The sequence below is a fragment of the Heteronotia binoei genome, chromosome 10, assembly GCF_032191835.1.
Source record: "Heteronotia binoei isolate CCM8104 ecotype False Entrance Well chromosome 10, APGP_CSIRO_Hbin_v1, whole genome shotgun sequence".
In the NCBI taxonomy this organism is placed as follows: domain Eukaryota; kingdom Metazoa; phylum Chordata; class Lepidosauria; order Squamata; family Gekkonidae; genus Heteronotia; species Heteronotia binoei.
This window is the reverse complement of record NC_083232.1, coordinates 70,869,157-70,895,135: the sequence shown is the minus strand read 5'-3', so window position 1 is coordinate 70,895,135 and position 25,979 is coordinate 70,869,157. Positions and strand designations below refer to the sequence as shown.

Genomic DNA, 25,979 nt, shown 5'->3' with positions numbered 1-25,979 from the left:
AGCTGAAGCAAACTACAGGGATTTCAAAAATAGCCTTAAAATAGAGACACACCTGGACACCTATTAGCAAAGGGAATATTATGCAATAGAAAATCTGTCTCTATAGTAGGAAAAAAAAAATAGTCAACTGGATGTTCTGAAACCCTCTTCCATATGGTCTCCATGGAAATTTTCAGATGATGATGTTACATTATGTGGCTTGCTTGTAATTTGTTTATTAAAATGTAGTCATGCGAAGATTGTTTGATCTCTGGGGTAAGGAGAAATATGGCTGAGGTGCTGAAATGGGTTATTAATATTATATTGAATGGCTTATGGTTTGCTGTGTTTTTATGTTACTTAACTATAGAAAACAGCCAGAAGCTGGAATAATGTCTAAGTTTATTATGTCTGAGTCCAATGCGTTAGATGTTTTACATGCAATGAAAATTTAAAATAGCATTCTGGGATTGCTTCCATGGTTGCCATTTAGTTTGGAATTGCCATCATGTGCCATTACCCACTGCTTCAGAAAAGGCCATAGCTCAGTGGTAGAACATCAGCTTGCGTGCAGAAGGATCTCAGGTTCTCTCTAGCTGAAAGAATCATGCAGTAGGCAATGTGTAAGACTTCCACCTGAGATCTTGGGGAGCCAGTGCCAGTCAGAATAGACAATATTGATCTTGATAGTTTTGAGTCCATGTAAGGCAGCTTCATTGTTCAATTCTTTTACGTATGGCAGTTCTGTTATTAATATAAAATGTAACTGCAGCTTTTGGCTGTCCAGTGTGAAGAGTCAAAATCATATTGAAGTTTGTAAGGGTTACTGACCCTTCACATTTTACTGTTTTTCTTCTGCTTCCAATTTAATTAATACTTTCCATTCTGCCGGCCAGCCACAGTGTTTTCTGAATTACTGTTAATTACTAGTTTTTGTTTGGGGAGGGAAGAATTAGGTCCTTTTACTTTGCATCCAAAGCTACTCTCGTTGGGTTGTTCCTAAGATTTTATTATTGTTATAGTGCCATTTTTTAATTGTAGAATTTTTTTAAAAAGCAAAATAAAAAATGAACAATTGATTAGACAACAAAGTCAAAAGCAGCAGTTGAATTTCTCCTTCCACCCTGGGGACAAAAAAAATTAATTAGCCATTGATTCAAGAATGTATCAGCCGCTGGAAACAACTAATATGTTACCGCTGAAAACAACTAATATGATTCAAGAATGTATCAGCCGCTGGAAACAAAAGGACAAATGGAACATTACAGGGGCATGCAAACCCTTGCTGAAATAAAGTTGCTTTACATTCAGAGCAAGCAAATAGCTAGCATAGCCGAATGTTTATAGGCAATATAGTGTTATATTAAGTACCACTACCAGTTTCAGTTCTGCAGTTTTCAGATGACTGCAGAAAAAGAATGACTGAGCAGTACAACAATGTCCCAGTGTGGAAGCAGCCCTATGTTACATTTAGGCTGAAACCATTATTTACAAAACAAACTTTTTGAAAAAGACAATGATCGAAACTAGATAAAGTATTGCCTTCCAATGAATCAGACTTTGAACTTAAAGCATTGTGCTCTCAAAGCTGCTTTGGGAGAGCCCAAGCTGCAGTTAGCGCTGGCACACTTCCTGTGTTGCTTCTCCCCGAAATTGACTCAAATATTTGCCTTAAAAGAATAGCAGGGGTCTATCACTGTTACTCTCAAGACTGGACTATTAAGGGCTTATCGGAGAAAATGCATAACCCCATTGGGCATAGACACAACCAGGTAGCTCATGTGTTCAATCAGCACCTGTTGGGTATGTCCATGATTGCCAGCATCCATTACTGAAGTGTTTTGCACCAGCTAGTATTTAAAAAGTCTAGTGAAAGCAAAGAGGCTCCATATCTAGAATATATTCTGCACTAGCCGGAGATCAAGTACGCTCGGTGCATTTCCAATATTCCCAGTCATTAAAATATCAATAGGAGTGTGGCTAACCTTATCACGTCTTACATGTTACCTTTGTAAAAATAAAGGAGTCCTGCTTTTCCAACGAAATTCTGGCAGGTATACATTTAGTAATAATGTATTAACCAATATCTAATGGAGTTTCCAACTCCAAAATTGTGTGTTTTCCTAAGGTTGTCCCTTGGGCAATCTGTTCTCAGGGCCTAACAGCATTATTACTCTGTGGGCAATGAAGAATCTCTAGTTCAGAGTGCTAATAGGCAGCAGTGCTGGACAAGAGAGCTTGAAAAGTCTGTGAGACTATCAATCTGTAGTTGTCCAAGAACTATCACACTCCAAAAATTAGTGTTGAACCTTGGCAATGAAACCAGGTTCAGCCCTAGAGTCCCCCAGCTGAAATTAGCTCCATATTCAGACAGATGTGAATTATTGGTAGTACAGTACCTGTTACTGCAGTCTAAGCCATAGAAGTGAATGAGTTTAGATTGGAGTATCTCTGCATATGTTATGATTGGATTTGTGTTCAACCTTAACTAGGGAAAACCATCATTTAGATTTCAAGGGGAGGGGTATGATCTTGAAACAATCTTCTAGAGATCATGGGAGAAAGAGTTATTGGAATAGTTCCCAAGGAAATGTGGTCCCTTGTCTGTCTGTTCCTCCACTGGGAGGGGTTAATTTCACTAGATGAATAATTGAGCTTCAGGGCAGACAGGGGGACTTTAATTTGTCTGAGCTACATACAGCTTGGAAATATGTCTTGTTACATTTGTCTAGTTATTACCGGTAGTTTGTTCACCATGTTCCAAGATGACAGTATTAAAAATGCTGTTTGGAGAACAAGTTTTAACATTGTAATGGGTCTTAAGCATGCAAGCAGCAACAAATTTGGCTGTAATCAGAATCACTGAAAGAAGCAAGCCAGGAAAATGCAATGAGTGTTTGTAGAAGTACTATATGAGGCATATAACAATATTCAATTGTAGCACAAATCCCTGTGTGTGATGCTCTGGTGCTTACAAACTGCAGATGAACTCTTGATTCTTAGCCATACCAAGTTCAGACTGCGAATGAGAGGATCCTCAGCTTCATTAAACTTTGCATATAGAAATCTAGCATTTTAGGTCAAAGGTCTTTAGCCAAGCCTTCTCCCTGACAACTAGTTTTTGATAGTGGGTCTCTTTTTTTTAAAGTGTGGGGGGCCATTTAGTCACTCACAATTCCCATCTGCAATCTGAAGAAGTACATAGAATACAGATTAACCACTTTTTCCAATTTTTTTCACTTTTATTACGGTCAATGATCCAACTGACAAGATATTCAAGTTAAGCTCCAATTAAAATACAAATAGAAAAATTAACAAAATCTAGATAAAATTAGATATCTCAATAAAATATAAAGTACATAAAATAACTTTATAGATAACCATATTTAAGATTAGAGCCTGAAATCTAAAGTCAAGAACTTTATAATAAACCTCATGATGAAATCTAAATCAAGGCAGGACTGAAATTTATTGCACACTTTGATTGCCTGTGCACAGAATCTAGCAGTATAATTGATATTTTGTCTGTTAATAATTTATCTAAACATACCTGGTCTGTCCCTATCACAGGACTGTATACAAGGGAAAAAATTGTCTCATCTTAAATTTGTTTATAGAGGGGGCAGCAGGGGGGGGGGAAATCCAGTTGTTTCCACCTCTGCAAGAGGGCAGGGACAAATTATCTCCGAGTATACAATCTTTTATATCTCCCTTCCAAAATCATGGACAGCATGGCATGACATCTGGCCAATGTAAAAGCCCTCCTATAAAGGGGGAAATCTAGAGTTTTAAGATATTGGGCCACTGCCATGATGTATTTCATCTTCTCAGGAGATTTCATTCGGTCTTGCTGGCATTCCATGTCACAAATTCTTTGTCTAATTGTGAATTTGGCCTGCTCAGTGGTCTGTGACAAAAGGGTGCCAGGTGAAAGGCCCATTATTTCATGGCTTCCCTCAACCCTGTTGTCAGCTCTGTCAGCTCAGTTGGTAGGAATCTTGGGTTATGAGAGGAAGAAGTCCTTTTGGATTAATATATATCTTAAGCCATTGGGAAGTAGATGCCAATAGGATTCTTGCCTCAGTCATCATTTGACCCGTTCCTAGATGGAAAACAGAGTTAGGAACAGCTGGAGGGACTTGTAAAATGGCATGATGGAATTTCAGTTGTATCTTTTTGAGTAAATTCGAGCTAGTGGCCAAAATACCAGTAAGAGTGCCATACAGAAGTTGGACTATTACTTTAGCCTGAAAAAACTTCAATGCAGCAGGTACATAACAGGCCCTCCATAGAATGAAAAAAAAAAATCTTAATATTGCGTACATAATTCTCTCAGCACACACTGCTCTCAGCTTTTAATGTGCAGCATTAGATCCAATATCCTGGAATAAATGGATTTAATAATAAGTTTTATTTATATCTCGCCCTCCCCGCCGGAGCTTGCTTGATTGACCTGCTTGATTTTATTTCCTTTTATTGACCATACTCTTTTTTTGGGGGGGGGGAAGGGGTGCCTACCAAATACCATAACTTTGGACTTATCATAATTGATGGTAAAATGTTCTTTGTCACAATATGTGGCAAAGCTGTCAACTGCCCTACAGAGTCCCCAAGGTGTCCTTGATAAAAGAACTGTGTTGTCTGCATATAGTAAGATTGATATGTGACATGAGCCTAGTTTTGGAGGATGAGAATCAGAAATTGTCATATGCTTAACCACATCATCCAGTTAAGATTAAAATAGGGTTTAGGAGGCAGCCCTGTCTTACTCCCTTGAAAGTTTTAATAGTTTCTGTAAGAAGAACCAATGGGCTGTATCTCACCCTTAGGGTGGAATCATCGTGTACAGCACAAATAAGGAAAAGTAGCCTTTTATTTATATTAGTACTCCCTAGTTTTTCCCATAATCTTTGTCTTGATATAGAGTCAAAGGCTGCCTTTAAATCTATAAAGGCAGCATATTAAGAGACAAGACCTCTGGCAGAGTACTTTTCTATTAGATGTCAAAAAATCAAACAATACTCTACAGTTGACCTTTATACATTAAAGCCAGCTTGTTCTTTTGATATAATCTCTTCTTGCATTAGCCATATTTCCAAGTTAACTAATAAATGCCTTGTATATAATTTACTGATTATATTTAGAAGACTAATGGGCCTGTAATTAGCAAGGCTGCTTTTTAAAATCTTTTTTTACAGATAGGGCCCACAATTGCAGTTCTCCATAGTTTAGGAATATGACCAGAATTATCAATATATGTAAACAATACTGCTAAAAACTGTGCCCACCTCTCTGAATTTTCTTTCAAGGATTCAGATGAAATGCCATCTGATCCTGGAGCCTTGGCATTTTTGAGTCTCAGAATATGTGCTTCTATTTCCTGTGGGGTAACCAGAGGCCAGGGGAGAGTTTCCAAGGCTTTAGTAATGTTATCTTGGATATGGCGCTCATACAACTTCAGAAAAAAATAGGGCCGTCTGTCTGGAGAAATGTGCAAATCTAAAGGTGCGGAAAATTTAGGTTTTCTGCCATGAATAAGCCTCCAGAAAAGGTTACGTTCTTAATCAAACTTTGTTGGTCTTAAAGGTGCAACTTGACTCCCACTTTGTCCCCCAGAAAAGGGTAAAGGGTTTTTTCCTCACTGCCTGAGTAAGAGTCTCCCATAACTTCCCAGAATTTTCTTTCTTTTTCTGTTGTATAATTCTTTTCTAACATTTTTTCTTACTTAGGATCATAACCTGAGCCTCAACACTTCCCCCCTGTTGTTACTTAGGGGCAGTGTATATAAGAAATTCATTATCATATCATGGTTTGGAGTTTCTACCAATTGATCTAGGTTCATCCACCTGAGATAGTGTCAGCATAGAAGTGATCTCCTGAATTAAGTTCTGTTAAACATCTAATAGGTCCTTGTTAGTATTTGTATTGGTGAATTATGAGATATACTTCTGAAGGTCCTCTGAATCCAGAAAACCTTTTATTTTACATCTGAACTTTTCAGCCCAATGTAATCTTTTACCAATGAGTTCAAACCTGGATGAATATGTGACTGATTGTAGATTTTTGATTGGAAGATCTCTATACCTAGTGATAGGTGGTGACCATCTAAATAGATAATTACTTGAAAACGTTTAACCTGGGGAAGTAGAGAGATTAATCGCTTTATGTTCATTTCATGCCTGTGAGCATGAAGCATAAGTTTTGCTGGGACTGAGAAAAACAGTATTTTTTTTTCTATGAAAGTATCACTTCCACATGATGTCCTCTTAATTCACTATATATTTTGAAATGTTGTGTCTTTGAGAAGGCTGAGGCACCCTCTCCAGAGTTAAAGTATCTTCTGTTAGCTTAATAGGGGTCCCGTGAGGAGCAGTCCCCAGCATTGAAAAGAATGCACAGCAGCTAATCAGGTGCAGTTCTGTATGGGGATATTGAATCTCCATGTCACCCATGAAATAAAGACTGAAGCACTTATTTGTGAAGTATAATCAAAAACAGACTTTCAACAGCCTGGGCCATTGCTATTGATTGGTTTACAGAACTGGCATTTTTCATTTCAGGCTGCAAAATATTTTTTTAAAATGCACATTTCTTTCTCCAAACAGGTTTCATTCCTTAACTTAATATCAGTCAAAGTAAGCTGATTGTCTGAAAATTGCAATTTACAATTAATTTGAGAATTCAGCATTAATGGGTCTTCCTTGGTGTAAGTAGTTGATTATTTACCCTCCAAGAAACATTTTCCAGCTTCTTAAACAGCATAACACAGATTAATAGCTTGTAAAAATCAGATGAATTCACTGATTATAAGCACTGATGTGTGATAATGTCAGTGAAATGTACATTTCACACAGCAGGGTAATCTACTTGAAAAACAAATTTATATTGACATTGAAATGGCAATGGCTTTTTAAAAAATAATCATTCTGACTTAACTGGATAGAGGAGTCATGAATAATGACGGATAGGGGCACCTTCTTTTGGGGCTCAAAGAACTGGACCCCCAGTCCAATCTTTTTGAAACTTGGGGTGTTTTTTGAGGAGAGGCACCAGATACTATGCTGAAAATATGGTGCCTCTACCTTAAAAAACAGCTCTCCCCATGCCCCTCGATAACCACAGATCAATTTTCCATTATACCTTATGGGAAACAGTCTCCATAAGGAATAATGGAGTGCCCAGCAGACATTTCCTCCCCACACACACACTTTCTGATGACCCTGAAAGCAGGGGGAGGGCCTCCAAACTGGGGGATTCCCTTCCCCCACCTGGAGATTGGCAGCCCTATGGCCATCTCAGATGCTATTATGCTTCTGTGATAGCAAATTTCTGATTATCAGATGTGGGGATGATAGTGGATAGTTCATGGCTCTTTCATTCACGCCCTGTTGTTGAGCATTCCCGGGCATTTGCTTCACCATCATTGAAGACAGAATACAAGGCTAAATTGATCTTTCCAAACAAAAGAGCAGTTATCTTCTGATGTACTCCAAATAACTATGCTAAGAGGAATAATGTTTACATATTGAGATGGAGATGTTTGCAGAAGGACATAAACTGGGTCTAATTCTTTAGGCTGGGATTATTTTGAATGATTCTTGTTTTGCTTTCATTTGCTGAGAACCTGAATGAATTATTCAGTTTTGTACAAGAAATGGCTTTCACTCAGGGGCTTGTGTTTTCACAGGTACAGTGGGAGTGCATAAACCCCAAATACAAAGTCAAGAAGAAGAATTACAAGAACTCTGGTATTGTCATTCTTAATCTGTGCAAGGTACTGTCATTAAAACAATTTTCTATAATTAAAACTGCAAAGTGTTTTTTTTTTAATCTAAGATGCCAAAATGAGAACACAGTTGAGGAAAGGGAGCCGGAGTCAGCAATCTGCATTTTGCAGACATTCCTGTGTAAAAATAAATATGTTGAAGCATACAGTAGAAGGTTAACTATGGTGAGAGACTCCCCAAAGTAGCATAACAGATGATGTTGCTAATTCTGGGTAGATAAACATTTTCATAGGGCTGACAACTGCTATGCAGAAATGGGGCTGCTGACCCTTCCAGTAGCTCAGCTCCATTCCCTCTGTGTATTGAAAGACAAATATTTGCTTACGGAAACTAATACCGGTATTCTGTTTGCTGTTTTAATTCATGACAAAGGAACAAAATCTGCATCACTGATGCATTTCATTTTGTGTTCATAATTCTATGGATCAATATTCCCTGAGGTTACCCTCCAATGGCTAAGGCTGCTTCTTCATGGTGGTGATTCCTTGTTTTGTTCTTACTGCAGTGTTTTCTCCTCACACTCCTCATTCCCACTTTGCCTCCAGCAGACTTACTGTCATTTCTTTCTATTGGTACTAGGGCTATCAATATAGTGTTAGGACACCATAGTGATATATCTACCCGGGGGTGGGGAGGCAAGGAGAAATTACACTAGATGAGGGTGGAAAGGTGCAGATATCTGCACGTTTCCATCCACTTTTCACAAACCAACTCTGGATACAATCTTTCAGGAAAGAACATACCAAAGCAAGCCTGGGGACACCGTCAGTGGGAGATATGCAACTGGATCTTGCCATGCTTTGAATGGGCTGGTAGTTGTTTTGCAGGGCCCTGATTCACAACAGAACTGTGGCATGATGGGAAAAACAATTTGAACTTTTCTATCCCTCAGTCACTTAAACTATCAAAATCCAACCACCTCATATTGTGATTTCTTGTGGAAAAGGATAGGCAGAGAGGGGCTGCCCTCCTCCTCATTCTTTCTGGACAGAGTTTTGATTAATAAAAACTAACTTTTGCTCTGAATCCAGATCCTCACAATCTTTTAAAGCATTAGGAAAATCTCCTCACAGATATCTGTGTCACATCCTTTTTTTGCCTCTCAGATTTTGCAAGGAATGGTAGTGTCACGACCCGGACCTGCAGGTAGAGACGGGCAGCTGCGGTTGCCCTGGCAATCGGCCAGGACGCTGGCAGCCGGCTACGGTGCTTTCAGGGGCAGCTCCGACGTTATCTAGCAGTCCTAATTAGTCCCTACCATAAATCAGGCCAGCCGAAGGGAGGAGCAGAGCGCGTCGTCAAAGGAATGCAGTGGGTCAGAAGCCAGGAAACAAGCCGAATATATTCAAAGTACTTAAGCCAGTCCACAGAGCCAAAGCAGAGTCCAGTTTCCAGTCCAAGATTCAAGCCGGGTCAGGAGCACACACGGGTTCTCTCAGCAGGCAAGAGGGTGCAGGGCGTGGTCACGTCCGAGGAGGATCGTTCGTTGCCAGCACAGTTTGCCCTCAGGCCAGGACTACAGATATACTGTGCTGGCTTGTTAACTCGTTAGTACTCCGGGCTGAGATCTCTCCTCCCACGCATGCGTGCATCTCTCCGTCTGTTTCTAAACTCCTGTCGCCTCCTCTCACGTAGCCGGCTTACAGGAGGTGGAGATTCAGGAGGGGATGAGCTAGGGCCCGGTGTGGCCTGATCAGTTTCAGGTGGCTCCTGCTCTGAGTTAGCAAGGGCGGGGGCTGAGCTAGGGCCCGGTGTGGCCTGATCAGTTTCAGGTGGCTCCTGTTCTGGGTTAGCAAGGGCTGGGTCTGGTGCAGGCATGACAGGTAGGAAGATTTGGGACAAAATCATCTTCCAGACATGTCCTTCACTGAAATAAATAAGAAATGCACAATGGTAGCTATTTCCATCTGTTGAGCTCAAGCCTGTGCAGGAGACCTTTCTAGTGTATTGTTATTTCTGGTTTTAATGTCTTGGGTCCTAGTTACAAAACTGTAAAAAGAACCCAGCTTATTTGTGAGTCACAGTGTAATTCATGGCAGAATTACATCCTTCTTTGCCCATTGATTTCAATGGACTTAGAAGGCTATAACTGTTTAGTAGGGATTGGTATAAACCAACTGTTGCACTAAAGTTCATTACAAATTTTGGCCAGTACACAGTTTGTGAGCTGAAATTCATGAACTGAAGAACCGGGACAAACTACCATGAGTTTTTGGTGCAATTTGTGGTGGCTTGTGATAGTCTGTGCTTTCTGCTCTGTGCTCCACACCACTTAGCTATTTGGTTTAAATGACCTCACTTTCAGCTGATTGTGGCTTTTTGTGGGAGCAGAAAGCAGGGTTTAAATGACTCCAAGCCATTTAAACCACTGCTGCTTTTTGCTCTGTGGCTTTCCAGTGAGAGCAAAAAGAGCGGTTTACATAGCCCTGCTTTCTGCTCCCCAGGTAAAGCTGCAGGGAGCAGAAAGGAGGGTTTAAATGGATGTGGCAAAATGCCTTCCCGCGGGCACTTCAACCCCCCTTCTGCTGGCCTTCCCAGGGGCAATACAGCCAGCAGAAAAGTGGAAGTCCATTCCTAGGGGATCTTCCCCCCCCCCCCCGCACCCGCCACACACACACTTTCTGCTGGCTGCTGTTTTTTGGGCTGTTTTCTGTAGTTCCTTTAAAGATTAAAAGGCCTGCAGAAGATAGCCCAAAATAGCTGAGCAACATGGAGCAAGCTGCTTCCCACCACTCAGATGTTTTTTGGGCTTTCTACAAATCCCATTGAAAGGGACATTCCCTTTCAATGGAATTTACAGGGCCACAAACTGCAAGAACTGGTTCAATTCATAAATGAGCCTCCTGGTTCAGGGTTTGGTTAGTGGTTCAAGCATAAACCATGAACTGAACCACATTTTCTCAGTTTGTGCCCATCCCTATCAGTCAAGATTAGGTACTCACAAAATATAGCCATCCATACATGGATTATAATTGCTAAGGAAAACATTGTGAGTGAAGAAAACTGAACAATATCTTATCAGTATGCTTTTGTGTGGGGGGGGAGGGGTATAAGCGGCAAGAGAAATGTTGCTGTGAAAGCACAAGAGACAACACTTCTCAATGCCCTTTGACTTTAGTACCACCTTATATGTGTTGACTTTCTTTGGAAAGGGAAGGATGCCGAATAAGGGATGTTTCTGGCCATTCTCCACTGCTATCTCAATCCATTGCTCTTTTTATAATGCCATCTAACCAGCACCAAGCAGGAATATAGGACTGCCAGCTCCAGGGCTAATGTGTGGTTCATAACATATTGATGACAGTCCTTCTATACATGGGCATGTTCCAAGTCTCATAAAGTTGCATTAAATAGAGGAAGTGAGAGAATCCTGATATGCCAGTGGAAATATTATGGTAGGGCTTGAGCTTGTAGTGGTCCCTGCATGAGGAAGTATGAATCTCATAAGCTGTTACTGGGAACCACAAGCCTGTTGGTGTGGTGAGCAGTTTATAGAAAGATGTTGTCTTCCATCTTTCTATACAGCCAGTTCAGTTATCCTTAGTAATAATATAGGGGGGGACACTATCCTCTCTCCAATGTATAGGCATAAAGGTTTGGGTGTGGGGGGAAGGAGGGATGGCGAGCATGAACGCTTTGTTTTTATTTGCAGTGTTCTTTCAATAAGTACTTTCTTCAAAGCTTTTAACCATGCACTACAGAAACTACGTAAGAGCATGCCATTTTAATCTGAGTTTTTCTCTCTCTTATTTTCCAGATTCACAAGATGCATTCATTCTTGGACTATATCATGGGGGGCTGCCAAATACAGTTTACAGTAAGTGATTTTTAACTGGAGATAGAATTCTTTCAAGGTGCCAGATAACGTATTTATTCAAATCCAAGACTAGGGTATTTCCCCGCCACCTCCCCACCTGCCACCGCCCATATGTGCCAAAAATGGGAGGGTGTCTTACATTTGCAGTCACGTCCAGTACTAAGTTGTGTATGTCTAACATTTTTAGAGGGGATCATCTAATATTTAGGGATGTCTTCCTTTGGAGTAAGTACAGTACATGTTAGTTTGCATGTGGGATAAATATGATATTAATGCCAATTTTTTCACACAGACCAAGCTATACACTAAGCATTTTTGTTAAGAGAGTTGGCTGTCATGTTTCAGAACAGCTTGGGGAAACTTGTGGTTTTCCCACAGGGGTTATAACTTTCCTATATTATAGCTTTTTCTTGGAGGTTTGTGTCCCCACCAATCATAAAACTGGTTGTTTGTATGAGTCATTACAGATGGGCCCTGCCAGAAATTCCATTGTGAATTTCCTGCATTGTGCAGAGGGTTAGACTGGATGGCTGTAGAGATACCTTCCAGCTCTGTGAATCAGATTTCCAGACACTCCAAAACACATAACACATTTCCTGAAAAATAAGGGACAATCGAATAGAAACATCCTAAAACTATTAAATGGCTCCAGTCCATCCAAAGTTAGTCACTGCTAAGAGTGCAGTCCTCACCATACATTCTGAAATTCAGGGACATTTATTCCCAAGTGAATACATATAGGGAAGACAAAAAGTCTAGGGTTAAAGCAAAGAGCAGAGGAAAAAAAGTAGATACAGGTTACCAGATTTATTAAGCTATTACAGGGTAGCTGGACTTAAATTATTCCAGAGTGGGTAAGGCATCAAGAGGATTTATTTATTTAGTTATTTTTAAATAGAGGAGATAGTGATATTCACAATAGAACAGGAATTTATAAATATGCCTTTATATGCTTTTCTGTGGATGAATAAAAGTGATCAAAAACTGTTTTCCAGGTTTGATAATTAATACTGTGATAGAAGTTTAGAACTGATGCAGTAGTACTTGTTCCTGCCAGTTCTCTGTTAGCATCTGTTATTAGAGATAAGGAATTTACACAAAACACTGAGTTAAAAAAATAAAGAATTGGGAAAAACGCAAAGTTTGGAAGGTATTTAGATTTTTTGTGTAGTAGTAGGGTTATCGGAAGGAAGGTGGCATGGTACAGCCCAGTCTTGTCACATCTCAGAAACTAAACAGACTCAGCCCTGGCTAGTACTTGGAAGGGAGACCACCAAGGAAGACTCTGAAGAGGAAGGCCATGGCTAACTCCCTCTGCTTCTCACTTGCCTTGAAAGCTCCTTGCTGGGGCTGCCATAAGTCAGCTGCAACTTGACAACACTTTACTTACACACACACATACAATAGGTTTATTCCCTACAATACTACTTGTACAATTCAAGATCTTAAAATTTCAATTTTTGGTTATTTTCAAATAATTTGTGTCCTTACAAATAAGAAATAAAGTAAGGCTTGTGCTGACTAAATTTGAGTGATTTGTTGGTATGATGGACTGCACTTTTAAAAGCTTAGAAGTGTTGTATAAACAGATACAGGATTATAAAGGTTCAATTCTTCACAGAACCAGAGAGCCTTGAGTGACAGGCTGCTCTAAGGAAACTGAGTGGTTAGCATCAGCTGAGCAGAGAAAAACTTTAGAGATGAATGCAGAGGAGAAATTCAGTCTGATTTCAGTTCTAGCTGAGGAGAGTCAATTACTGTGTCTGAATTCAGCCCTGAGAGCAGTTTAACACAGATGGAGTACTGACAAGAAAGGGTGGATAGGCAAAGACTCCCATTCAGGCCAAGAAAAGGGCATAGATGTAGAGAGAAGAATTTCCCAACCCAATTAAAACAGGCGGGTAGCTCAGAAGAGTGGAGAGATCTCTGGTCTGGTGTTGTTAGAGACTGCCTTTTGAAACCTGAAGAGTCAGTAAAGCTCAAGAAGAGCACTGGTGTGTTTAGTGAAGGAGTATTGTACTGGATAGAGAATCCCAGCCTTCTGGAAACCAAAGGAGTCAGTGAATACTCAGAGAAAAAGCTGACTTCCAGAATACATAGTGGGAGTGTTGCAGAGTGCAACTTTTCTGGGAAATGGTTCATAAAGTTATTAATTATATTTGGAACATTATTCTTCTGAAGAAGCCAGGTTGTGTGTTTTTTTTAAATTTAATTGCACTGAAAGGCATTTAAGTTACTCACAGGGAACAAGTGCTAAATTTATTGATAATGGCAAGAATTATTTTCACTTGGCATTGGAAGACATGAATACTTTCTCATTAAAAAAGAATGGCTCTTGAAACTTTATGATACTCTGTGAATGATAAAATTAGCTGCTTTCCAATGTTGTTGGGACATAAGTATGAAGAAGAAAGTTGGCAACCTTTAATTAGATATATAAATTTAGTGGTATAGTAATGCATAAAATGATGTGGTTTGTTAGTTAGAAATAAATTTTCAAACTGAATGCTGTTTTGTATAAATTTGCATTTAGGTAATAATATTAAATAAATTATGTATTATTTTAAAAAGTAAATATACAAAGAAGATTGTTCATTGAATTGAAAAGAATGAAACAAGTTAGTCATGACTAACTTTGATCCCTTTGGTTTCCAAGAAAGTTACCCACAAATTAGCCATTATGGAGATTGTAGATCTTGGTTTGTCTTTTAAAGGCAGAGTACAGCCTCACATGTTCCTAGTTGAGTTGGAACTGCATGCACTTGGGAAGGAGTTTCACCTTTCATCTCTGCAAAAAAATTTCTAGTTAAGACCACAGGTCCCATTGCTATTATTATTGTTAGTCTTTTAAAAGACAAAAGGATAATTTTTTCTTTCAAAGTACAATCATCCAAGGAGCCTAGTTCTAAACTATAAGACTGTGCAGGGGTTAAAGGCTCAAAGCCGTGCATCTGTTATATATATTGTGACTCTGTGCTTCAGCTAGACTGAGATCACAGCGTCTGCATGGTTTTTTTAAAAAAGCCATGTAGTTTAAAGATTATTTACATTATTCCAGGTAGCAAATTGTAAAAACCAGTTATTACAAGAGGTTGTGACAAGATAAGAAAAGAGACACATGATCTAGAGGGATTCTTAGAACCGAGTCAGGCTCAGCCTTTGTACTGACAGCTTTTCCGAGAGCACAGGTGCAGAGTTCTAAAGTTACTCCAAACTCAGCCCACTCTCTTTTTGTTTTCAAATTAATTACGTTTCCATTGAGCCCGAGCAGCATGTAGACAATACGATGCAGCTGTGATCTGAAAGGCCATTTGATAGGGGAGGGAAGCTAAGATGCTAAGCATGGGTTTGGGAACAAAAAGCCTATGGTATGATTTACCTGCTAATTTGAAGAGCTAATGAGAGCTTTTGTAGCATCACACTGTGTTTTCTGAGGATGTTCTGCACATCCTTTGTACTTACATCATTTTTGGCTAGAATGAACATCTCTGATAAATAAACTTTTTTTGTCCTCATAACCTCAATTTTTTGTAGAATCTCAAGCCATCCCATTTATGCTAGGTGAAAACAGCCAATACAGGTTCTACTGAAGAGGTTTCAGGTTGACCAGAGCCATTGTGTGATGAATTCATATTGGTATAGCAGCTAAGGGTGGGGGGGAATCTACCCTGCCTTTAATACTGTGGGATTCATGTAAGGAACTTTAAGCCTAGGTCTGTACAAAGGCATTATATAAATGTGACACCTACCAGGACTCACTGCTGCCCCCTTCCCACACCATCCCCACTACTCCCACCCTTACCCTTACTTCCCACATTTGCTCTAGTTTTAGTTGTACCCCTCTCTTTGCTAGCCTGTTTTCCCTCTCTCTCCTCTCTAAATTTCTTTCCTGCCCTTCCTTTCACCTTATTTTGATTGCTTCATTCTTCTCTGGTTGCCATTTCTGATGCCTCATAGTACTCCTCCTCTCCAAAGCCTTTCTCCACAGGACTAAAGTTCTCCTGCCCTTCCCACAGCCCCCACATCCTCTCCCCCTCTCCACATACTGTCTCCCACTTCTACTGCTGTGTTTGTCCCCATCTGCCATTTTCTCCTACCACCCTTTCCTGACATTTGGAGTTGCCTAGAAACCCCAGAATGGCTGCTGAGATCACACAAGGCTATATGACAAGGTCCCAGATGTCATTTAGAGGTTGCTAAGCAACCCCATATAATATTGCTGAGACCCCCTGCATGAAATAGTGTTACATGGAATTTGCTGCTGAACTTGCAGTCCTTTTTCTGTGTGTCTGCTGAAGCACCATTCACTTGATGCACTGACAAGGACCTCGAATCCTTTAGTTTATTCCACAGTACATTATATTTGAGGTAGAGGGCTTTGGCAATATAATATGGAGTTGCTTAGCAACCTCAAAGTGGCAGCCAAAAGCTCAAGATGCTTCGTTTTAAGGTCTGGGATTTTTCTGCAAACTTGGGGTTTCTGTGGGTTAGCAGAAAACTTGCCACTAATCCCAGCTGGTTCTCCCCTGCAGAGTTTTTTGATCCACAAAAACAAGCCACTCATGGGGAGTGCGGGGAGGGGAGGGGGGCTCATCCATAAATTAAGCATGGGTCTTAGATTTTTTTTTTTATAAACCTGGTCAATTTGAAATAATGTCAACAATAATTTGTACTTGTGACGTTTAGTGTAGGTAAGAGTAATTTCAAATGATTTTGCTTTATCCATAGATATCACAGGAAATAAGGTCTTCACCCCAGGTCTCACTAAAAAAGCAGGCTATTATACTAGACATGGCCACCCCTAGTTAAAAAGGTCAATATATACTGCATCAGTGAACCATTTTTTTTTCACTTTTCTTCATCTTATTCAAGCCAAATTCTAAGCCTGCTTAAGATATCAATTTCTGTTTGGTTTATTTTATTTTATAATTTCCTTTTGAGAGCAGAAGAAACATCAAGGCAGGTTGTCTTATAAGATATTCAATACAGAGTATATCAACACTTCTGATTATTTGCAGAGCTGTGATGCCTTGGGTGCTTTTTGCCTAACTTAAGTTATATTGTCAAAGCCATGCAGTAGACACAGACTGCAGCATACACTGATCACTTTGGTGGATGAAAACAACAGTATAGTGTTACCTACTTCACACAATAAGTTATCAAGCAATCTGCAACAATTGTTTCTAGAACCAGCTCTGTTTTTCAGCAGCCTGAGGTTTGCGTAGGGATCCTATTCATTCAGTCTGATCCTAGGCATGACCCCGATACCTAACAAAACTGTATAGCAAAATAACAACCTTCATAAAAATTATGATAAACAAAAGAAAATGCAGCATTTGTCTAGTTATAATAATTAAATTGATAGATTCTGCAAGGGAGATCAATAGTTTTAAGAACTGTTTCAATCCTGAGTGGAGGAGGACAGGGAGATACCCTCAGATACACTGGGTTGGATCCAGGTGCACTTTTCCATCAGTGAAATCAAGCTCCCCTGCCCCACCGCATCTCACTGATCTCTGCAACATGCTGCTTCTGGGTGTGGAGGACTCTGAGAAGTGACTGGGGTGGGGAGCTGAAGTGGGTTAGGGGAATCAACAGAAATTAATGATTTAATCGGGATCCAACCCATGTAGGGTTGCCCAATCCCCAGTTCAGAGGCCCTCTCCTTGTTTCAGGGTTATCAGAAAGTGGGGCAGGGAATGTCTGCTAGGCACTCCATTATTCCCTATGGAGACTGATTCCCATAGGGTATAATGGTGAATTGATCAGCAAGTATCTGGGGCTCTGGGGGGGGGGCTAAGAGCATTTTGAGGTAAAGGCACCAAATTTTCAGCATAGCATCTGATGCCTCTCCTCAAAACATCCCCCCCCAAAATTTCAAAAAGATTGGATCAGAGGGTCCAATTCTATGAGCCCCAAAAGAAGGTGCCCCTTTCCTTCATTGTTTCCAATGGAGGGAAGCCATTTAAAAGTCATGCAATCCCTTTAAATTTGATGGCCAGAACTCCCTTTGGAGTTCAATCATGCTTGTCACACCCTTGCACCTGGCCCCACCCTCAAAGTCTCCTGGTTCCACCCAGGGCTGCCCTGGACTATCTGGCACCCTAGGCAAGGCTAACTTCTGCCCCCCCCCCCCACTGATAACCAGTTTTCAAAAACAGATGAATTGTCACCATGACTTCCAGGTGCTCTTATGGTGGAGGAGGCAGCCTCCAGTAATTCCATGCAACCATAAGAACATAAGAGAAGCAATGTTGGATCAGGCCAATGGCCCATCCAGTCCAATACTCTGTGTCACGCAGTGGCCCCCCCCCAAAAAAGCAATATATATATATACACACACTGTGGCTAATAGCCACTGATGGACCTCTGCTCCATATTTTTATCTAACCCCCTCTTGAAGCTGTCTATGCTTGTAGCCACCACTACCTCCTGTGGCAGTGAATTCCACATGTTAATCACCCTTTGGGTGAAGAAGTATTTCCTTTTATCCATTTTAACCCGACTGCCCAGTGCCCCCTCCATTAAACCAGTGCTCCCTCCATTAAAAACACCAAGATGAGGAAAGCCAGGGGGATTCTGTTGCTAAGTCTTAAAACACCTGTATAGTTGTACTTAAAGTTACAGTGAAATCATGATTTGACAATCTGATGAGACTGAACTAGCCTATGCTTATGTTATAATAAATTTTCAAAGGCACCATGACACTCCTGTTACTTCTCCCACACACACACACAAAATGATTGTCCCCAGAATCCGATATTCAAGGGAGAGATACCTCTCTTCTGACCATGGAAGTTTGATTAACCACCAGGGCTAACAGCCATTTATGGAGCTTTCCTGCCTGAATGTGTCCAGCTTTGTAAACCTCCCATTTTCTGTATTCCTTCTTTCCTCTGTCACTAAAAAAGGTTTGCGTGCGAAAGTATAGTTCGTTGCTTCTCAAAAGTTCTGGGCTGGTGATCAGCCCAGAACCTTAGGTGATAAGCCACAATTTGCAAGCACCTGCTTAAAACGCACTGAAGGTGAAGAGCTGCTGCTGAGTAGGTAGCCAACTAGAAGCATCTTGTCCAGGGGTAGAATTCTAGCAGGAGCTCCTTTGCATATTAGGCCACACACCTCTGATGTGGCCAGTCCTCCAAGAGTTTACAAAAAAGAGCCTTGTAACCTCTTGGAAGATTGGCTATATCAGGGGTGTGTGGCCTAATATGCAAAGGAGCTCCTGCTAGAATTCCACCCCTGATCTTGTCAAGGTCAAGCAGCAGTTTTGTCCCTCCTGCAGAATGGGACCACCCAACTGTCTTTCTGATACCTGAGATGCTTTTAGTTGGAGTTCCCAGCAACTGAACCTTCTGCAAGTAAAGCTGGTGATCAGTTGTCTTCAGCTGGACACCTAAGGGGGACATGGTGGCAGAGACTGCAGGCATGGAGGGGGGAGAGGCGGGTGCCAGCTGTGGGTGCCCAAGGTCCAGTTGGGCTCAGGGCTGCTGGAGGAGGCTGTGGGGGCACAGGCGTCATGAAGTGGGCTGTTCCAAGTGCTGCCTATCCCCCAGGATCCAGCAAGAGAGGCTTTCTGGGAGTGGCTCAAGGTCCAGCAGGACGTGCCCCTGATTTGGGGAGGGTTCTTCTGTTGTAGCTCATCAGTGTGGTGCTGGGCGGCAGCAGGAAGCCTCCCCTCAGCATGCAGACCCTCTTCTCTGGACTCCTTGCATGTTCCCCCTCCACCCTGGTGCTGCTGCATGCACGACCCCCTCTGCCCTGAGTGGCAGCACATTTGGAGGGGGTGTGTCAGTTAGATCTCCTCTGAGGAGAGAGCGGGTTCAGCCAGGACTGGAATTGGACTGCCCCTCGTGTTGGGTGCAAAGTGCCAGGCTAGAATTGGCTCCTTGTTCCTTGTTCTCACTTTCTGATTCCTTATTTTTGATTCCAACCGCAACAGTTTATGATATTTAAACTGTGCCCCAAAATGAGCCTCGAACTACCAAAAAAATCTTGCGCCCTGTGGCCACTAACTTGTGTGAGCAAAGAAGACTGGTACCTGCCAGCTGAAACATTCCCCACGCACCCCAGAAACCTTTATTAGACAAAATACTTAAGAATCATTACATTTTTTTAAAAAAGGCTTTGAGGGGCCTGAATCTTTCCTGTGCACCTCAGAGACATCTAGCAGCAGCTTGAGGGAGAACACCACTTCACTTTAAAGCTTAGTGATCAAGACAGCAGTAGAGCTCCATGTAATCTGTACTGTAGGCTCCAGATGCTCCACCTCCATAGCGGGCAACTGGTTTAAAGTCATGTGGGGGGCATCCAATTTGGCACCGCCCACAGACCTGCACTCTAGGCCAATGCTTAATTTGCCTAGCGGCAGGGCCAGCCCTGGCTCCACCCACAAAGTCCCAGGTATTTTTTGAATCAGACCTGGCACCCCTAAATCCATGCTGTTTCATTTTCTAAATCTTCAAAAGAGCTTTATTCATTGTAATTCTTTCTGCCTACTGAGGCCTCTTGAAAAAAAATACCCCACCCCAAATGTTTTGGATATGTATTAGCTAAACTATAAAATTGGACTATCACAACAGAACTGGGGGGGGGCGGGACTACACAGATGATTATATGCAATAAATGATAACATTGTGATGAGATAGAAACTTTTTTTTTTGCTGTAAATATGTCTTTATTCTTTGCAGTGCTTAATTTTATTCCTTTTGTATGCAATTATATTGTTGGTCTTGGGTGTTTCTTCTGGTTCACTGAGAATATTCTATGATGATGCTGTCCTGTATTCACTGAGCTAGAAATCCCTCCCCTCCTTAAAGTTAAAAATGGGAAGAAGAAGACATGATTTCTGAAAGGTTAAGTAAAATGTGTTTTACTGCCAGATGCCTCTCACTTCTCAAAAACTAAGGGCATGGTGTTCCAGTTCCCAAAATCTATTCAAAGCTCATTAGATCTGCCTCCTGGCTCACCATCCAGTTCTCTACTATCTGTATACACACACACACACACACACACACACACACATACACACTAAAAGTGTGTGTGGGGGGGTTAATTAGCTTATTTAGTTATCTGAGCATAGAAAGTGCAATACAAATTACTACTATTACAATAATCATAACAATGTTGCAGCAGTGAGTGAAATGAAAGTAAGCATCTAAAACTGCCAGTCTCTCTCTCTCATCGTTTGTGTGCGTTTAGTACAGCACATTTTAATTTTGCAATGATTTTGTGCTAGACAGATGTGTGAACCTGAAAGCACCTGAGTGTGGGAGATTAAATTAAAGCTCTGATTGCTTAGAACTTATAATTAGACAAATGAATATTGTGATCTAATTGGAACAGACAGTGTGTTTCATTTGTTTTACTGTGATAAGTTTTATAGAGGTGCTCTCGGAAGAGGTGCGGGCCCTGCGGAGTCTTGACCAATTCCGCAGGGCCTGCAAGACCATCCTTTTTAGGTTGGCTTTTGCAGATTGCTGATTAATGATCGCTAAACAAATAGATCCGCCAAAATGATTTTGCCTCAGGGATCTTCGCTATCACGTAAACTGACAGAAATAGCGCCAGGAACATCATTGTTACTGTCAAATTATGTTAAATGTGAATTTAGAATTGTTTGGGGATAATGTTGATTTTAAAGTCTTGTATAATTACTGTATTGTATATTTTATGGATGTTGTTAGCCTCTCTGAGCCTGCTTAGGCGGAGAGGGCGAGATATAAATAAAATTTTATTATTATTATTATTATTACCAAAATGTAATTTTAGTCAGGTATATTGAGATTTGATGGAATTTGCAGTTCATTTTGGAAATTATTTTGAAATACTAGGCAGAGTCTTTTAGGGAACCTGGGAACGAGTCTAATATCATAACCACAAACAGCCTCTTAAAGTTGGATGAAAGGACTTCTTTCCACTAAGCAAGATGCCTTTCTTCATCACAAGAAGACTCCTCACTTTGTGGGAGGGACTCCTTCAATCAAATTCTTTGTTTAGAGATTAGATGGGTCTCAGGTGGAGTTGAACCCCAGAGTTCAGTCCCACAACTTGCCCACAGAAGCACTGGGTGTCTTTCAACAGCCTTCAAACAGGAAGGAACCCAAACCCTATTTAGTCCTGTTTAGGGGTGTGCATTTGGTTCGGCCGAACAAAATAGACCGCCGAATACCCCCTGATTCAGAAGTATACGGCGTCGTATACTTTCAAATCCAATTAGAAGGCATTATACAGGAGCCGTATACGGCTTCCCGTATACTTCCGAATCAATATTCGGCTCCCCGTATACTTCCAAATCAATATACGGCTCCCGGTATACTTCCGAATAAATATTCGGAAGTATACGGAACTCGATGTAAAAGGCGGGAAAGGAGCTTCTGCAGCCTCAGAGAAGCTGCTTGCCTCCTTTCCCGCCCTTGGAAGCCTTTTCCCGCCTCTCCAATAGCCTCCCTGGGATCAGGGAGAGGGGGAGAGGAACCCCAGCAGCCAATCCAAAGCAAGCATTTGCAAAATGCATTGCAAATGCATGCTTTGCAGGGCTGTTGTGTAGTTGATGGCTGGGCTAATCCCCCAGCCATCAGCAACATTGTTGTTCTTTTGTTTACTTGGGTATCCAAGTAAACACTGTTCTGTGGCCAATCACAGAGCAGTGGTATTTTTTGAAACTGCTCTCTGTAGGGCCAGAGAACCTTTTTAAGGAGTCTGCCTGGCTGGACTCCATTGCCATTGCTGCTGTGTTGGTGTGAAAGAGAGATTGTGCTGCGGTGGCCCTTGGCCTCAGCTGCTGCTGCTCTCTCTCAGCCTTGCCTGATCTGCCTTGAGAAGAGAAGACCTCTAAGGTAAGACAGTCTTGGGGTTCTTGTTTTTATTTTAGTTAGGATAAAAGTAAAAGGACTTTTTAAGTCTCAGAGTCCCTTTACTTATCCAGATATGGGTGGGGTAGCTTATTTGGGGCTAGGGTTAGGGGGTTCTGCTGGGGGTGGGGGCCTGGGGTGGGGGGTTGCCAATTTGCCTATATCTAACTTTAGTGAGAGGACTTTTAAAAGTGCAGTGTCCTTTTACTTTTCCTGATTTGGGTGGCTTGGATTTCTTGGGGTTAGGGTGAAGGGTTTTTTAGGGGGGAGGGGTTGGTTAAGTTTCTGTATTGTTAAAAGTCAAGTTTTTTAGTGTTTTAAAAGGATTCTGTGTTTGATTTGTTGCTGCTGTGTTGTGCTGCTGTTGTTCCTTTTCTCTTCTGGTTCTGGTTCTTGCGGGGGGGGGGGGGTGCTGTTGGCCTAATTTTTATTGTTAAAAAGTTTTTAACAGTTGAGTTTGTTGGCCTTTTCTCAGTTGGATTTGCTTGGATCTGTGTTGTTGTTGGGTTTGCATCCTGTCCCGTTGTCCCTTTTCCTGGTTCTGTTTTTTTGTTTTTTGTTTGTTTGTTTGTTTGTTTTTTTGGGGGGGGTGTTGACTGATTTTGCCTGAGGTTTTTTATTGCTAAAAAGTTCAGTTTTTTAACAATTGAGTTTGTTGTCCTTTTCTCAGATTTGTTTGGATTTGTTGTTATTGGTTTTGCATCCTGCCGTGTTGTCTCTTTTCCTGGTTCTGGGTTTGTTTGATTATTTTTGGGGGGGAGCGGTTCTTTCTGTCATGTTTTGATTTTTTTAAATTACCTTTGGTGTTGGTGTGAGGGGGTTGGTGTATGGGCTGTGTGGGGTGGGTCACTTTCATGTTTTTATAGAGCTATTTTTTTCTTCCATGCAGTTTGGGGGGCTCTCCCTCAAATCCCTTGCCCCCCAGTAGCCTCTGATTATGCCCTATGTTGCCATTGATTTCAATGGCCCATAGGGTATAATGGTGGGATAGGGCACCCTCTTTGGGTGCCCCTGGAATGGGAACCCCTGGCCCAATCTTTTTGAGGCTTGAGGGGTTCGTAGGGGAGAGGTCCCTGCAGGTCCCCTGCAAATTTGGGGACTCTTCCTCAAACCTCCTCCCCTCCAGGCAGCTTCCAATATACCCTATTTTGCCATTGATTTCAATGGCCCATAAGGTATAATTGGGCCGTATATTCAGAAATAGCTGTATATCTCCCGTATATATGGCTATTCCGAGTACCAATATTCGGAAATATACAGTATTCTGAATATTTTGGCCCCGTATATTTCCGAATCCGGTTAATTCCGGATATTTTTTTTTGCACACCCCTAGTCCTGTTCCTATCCCATCTGTAAGTTCCCTGCTGTTATCACTTGGTCAGATATGAATTTCAGGCTATGGTTTGGCAGGCCAGAAAACCAATATGCTAGAAAGTGGCCAAGCTTCAATTCTGAGTATGGAACAAATTTACAAAGCCTATACATACCATTTCATCAGTCATGAAAGAAAACTGTCCACTTTATTTCTGAAATGCCACAACTATACTAGATCACCCTAATGTTTCTTCTGCCCAGTCTGAGCTCCATGGATCTTCATGATCTGATAACGCCCCCCCCCCCCCCCCGGGATCATTTCATAGAAAAAAATCTTCAGGAGCTTCGTAGCATATCTCATTTGCATATGTCCCGGGATCTGCGTGCAGCGGGGAGAGAACTGTGCTCTTGTGAGCTCCTGCTGAATTCAAGCCCTGCCCCCTCCATATATATATTATGGCCCATGAATCTTATAGTTGCCAACAGTGTTCCCTCTAAGCTGAGATAGTGAGAGCTAGTTCACAGTTTTTTAGCCTCTGGCTCACATATTTTTGTCTTAATTCAGGAAGGATGGCCCCAGAGCAAGCTATGCAGTCGCCAAATTGCTCACACAACTTTAATGCCAGTAGCTCACAAAGTAGAATTTTGCTCACAAGACTCCACAGCTTAGAGGAAGCATTGGCTGCCAGCCCTCAGGTGCGAGGGGAGCATCCCCCAATTTTGTGGGCTCCTGCTCACTGCTGGCCAGCCGGCCAGTGGGGGGTTGCACCCCCAACAGTCACAACCCAGCACGACCTCCCCAACATGATGCCGTCACACGGAAATCATTACGAATTCACACGGAGAAGCTGAGGAAGTTTCCACATTGTGTGGTGGCACTCTGGTATTTTGGGCAAAAGTTCCGCAGGATGCCATCATGTCAGGATAATTGCACACAATGATGTTGTCCCACCCACACCCAGAAAGCTTCCTCCCACCCTCTGCTGGTGAGAGCGTAGGACCTGGCAACCCTAGCCATGATGCTATAGGGGAAGGCAACTCACCATGTTTGGATTCCAGTTCTCTGAATTTCCTGAGGAAAGTGGTGACCTATTTCAGAACCTAACAATGAAGAATAATGGAGCATGATGCAATTTTAATACTCTTATTATTGAATTCATTTAGCATTTTATTGATACTGGTTTCATATTATTGATTTGTAACTTTCTTTTAGATCTACATTATTGGAAGTTGTGTAAAAATTGTAATAAACTAACAACACCTAGATTTTAAAGTATTTTCTGTAATGGTATTCTATAACAATGTCCAACTCTTTTGTGTATATCATATAGTTTTTACTATGTACAATGCACCATGAGGATACTGGATTGTTATGAGAGTACAACTCAAATAACCGTATTGTGCAACTGGCCTTTTTCTGGTAGGGGGAATCATAGTCCAAATTCATCGGTGTTCTATGACAAAAGAATATCTTAGAAGGTGCTCTTTCCTTTCCAGGTAGCTATAGATTTTACAGCTTCCAATGGTGATCCCCGGAACAGCTGTTCTCTTCATTATATCCATCCCTATCAGCCGAATGAATACTTGAAGGCACTGGTAGCTGTTGGGGAGATCTGCCAAGACTATGACAGGTAAAAGATAACGTTTGTTCTAGCTTTCTGAAGAGCATTTGGACACTATGATAAACCTGATGATTCCTTTTCTGCAGTTCTGCATCTATTTCTTTTAGCATTTTCTAAGAGTTCTTTGCAATGGCTTTAGGCAAGATTTAAATAATCCTAAACTGGATCTGTTGAGATCTAGATTGCACATCTCCTTTTCTGTTCTCAATGCAGGTTCAGAAATGTAGGTTTAATCCCAGGCTCCCAACCATTGTCTTGAAATTTCTAGTGTATCCCTGCCTCCAACCACCTCCACTTCTATCGCTGATAATTTAAATGTCATCTGCATGTGTCTAACCACATCTGTATTTATATACAAAGATGATAAGAGCATCCTGCTGGATCAGACTAGTGGTCCATTTAATTCAGCATCTTGTTTTCCATCATGACCAATCAGATGTCCTGGAAGACCACAAGCAGTGGCACAGGGACCCAAAATTACCCATTGCTGCTTCCTCTAGCAACTGACATTTACAAGTATAGTGTCTCTGAATACGTAGGCTCTATTTAACCATCATGACTACTAGCTATTGAGGGACCTCTCTTTCTCTGCGTGTAAGTGTGGGCCTGT

At 41.4% G+C, this 25,979-nt stretch overlaps 1 protein-coding gene across 2 annotated transcripts in view; it reads left to right on the top strand.

The window, feature by feature from the left end:
* Positions 1 to 25,979, top strand: part of CPNE4 (copine 4) — a 222,885-nt gene that overhangs the window by 176,063 nt on the left and 20,843 nt on the right. For both annotated transcript variants that reach the window (XM_060248883.1, XM_060248882.1), the window contains exons 8-10: positions 7,667 to 7,753; positions 11,524 to 11,583; positions 25,245 to 25,378. In XM_060248883.1, coding sequence (XP_060104866.1) covers positions 7,667 to 7,753; positions 11,524 to 11,583; positions 25,245 to 25,378 — 281 coding nt within the window. The remainder of the gene's footprint in view (positions 1 to 7,666; positions 7,754 to 11,523; positions 11,584 to 25,244; positions 25,379 to 25,979) is intronic.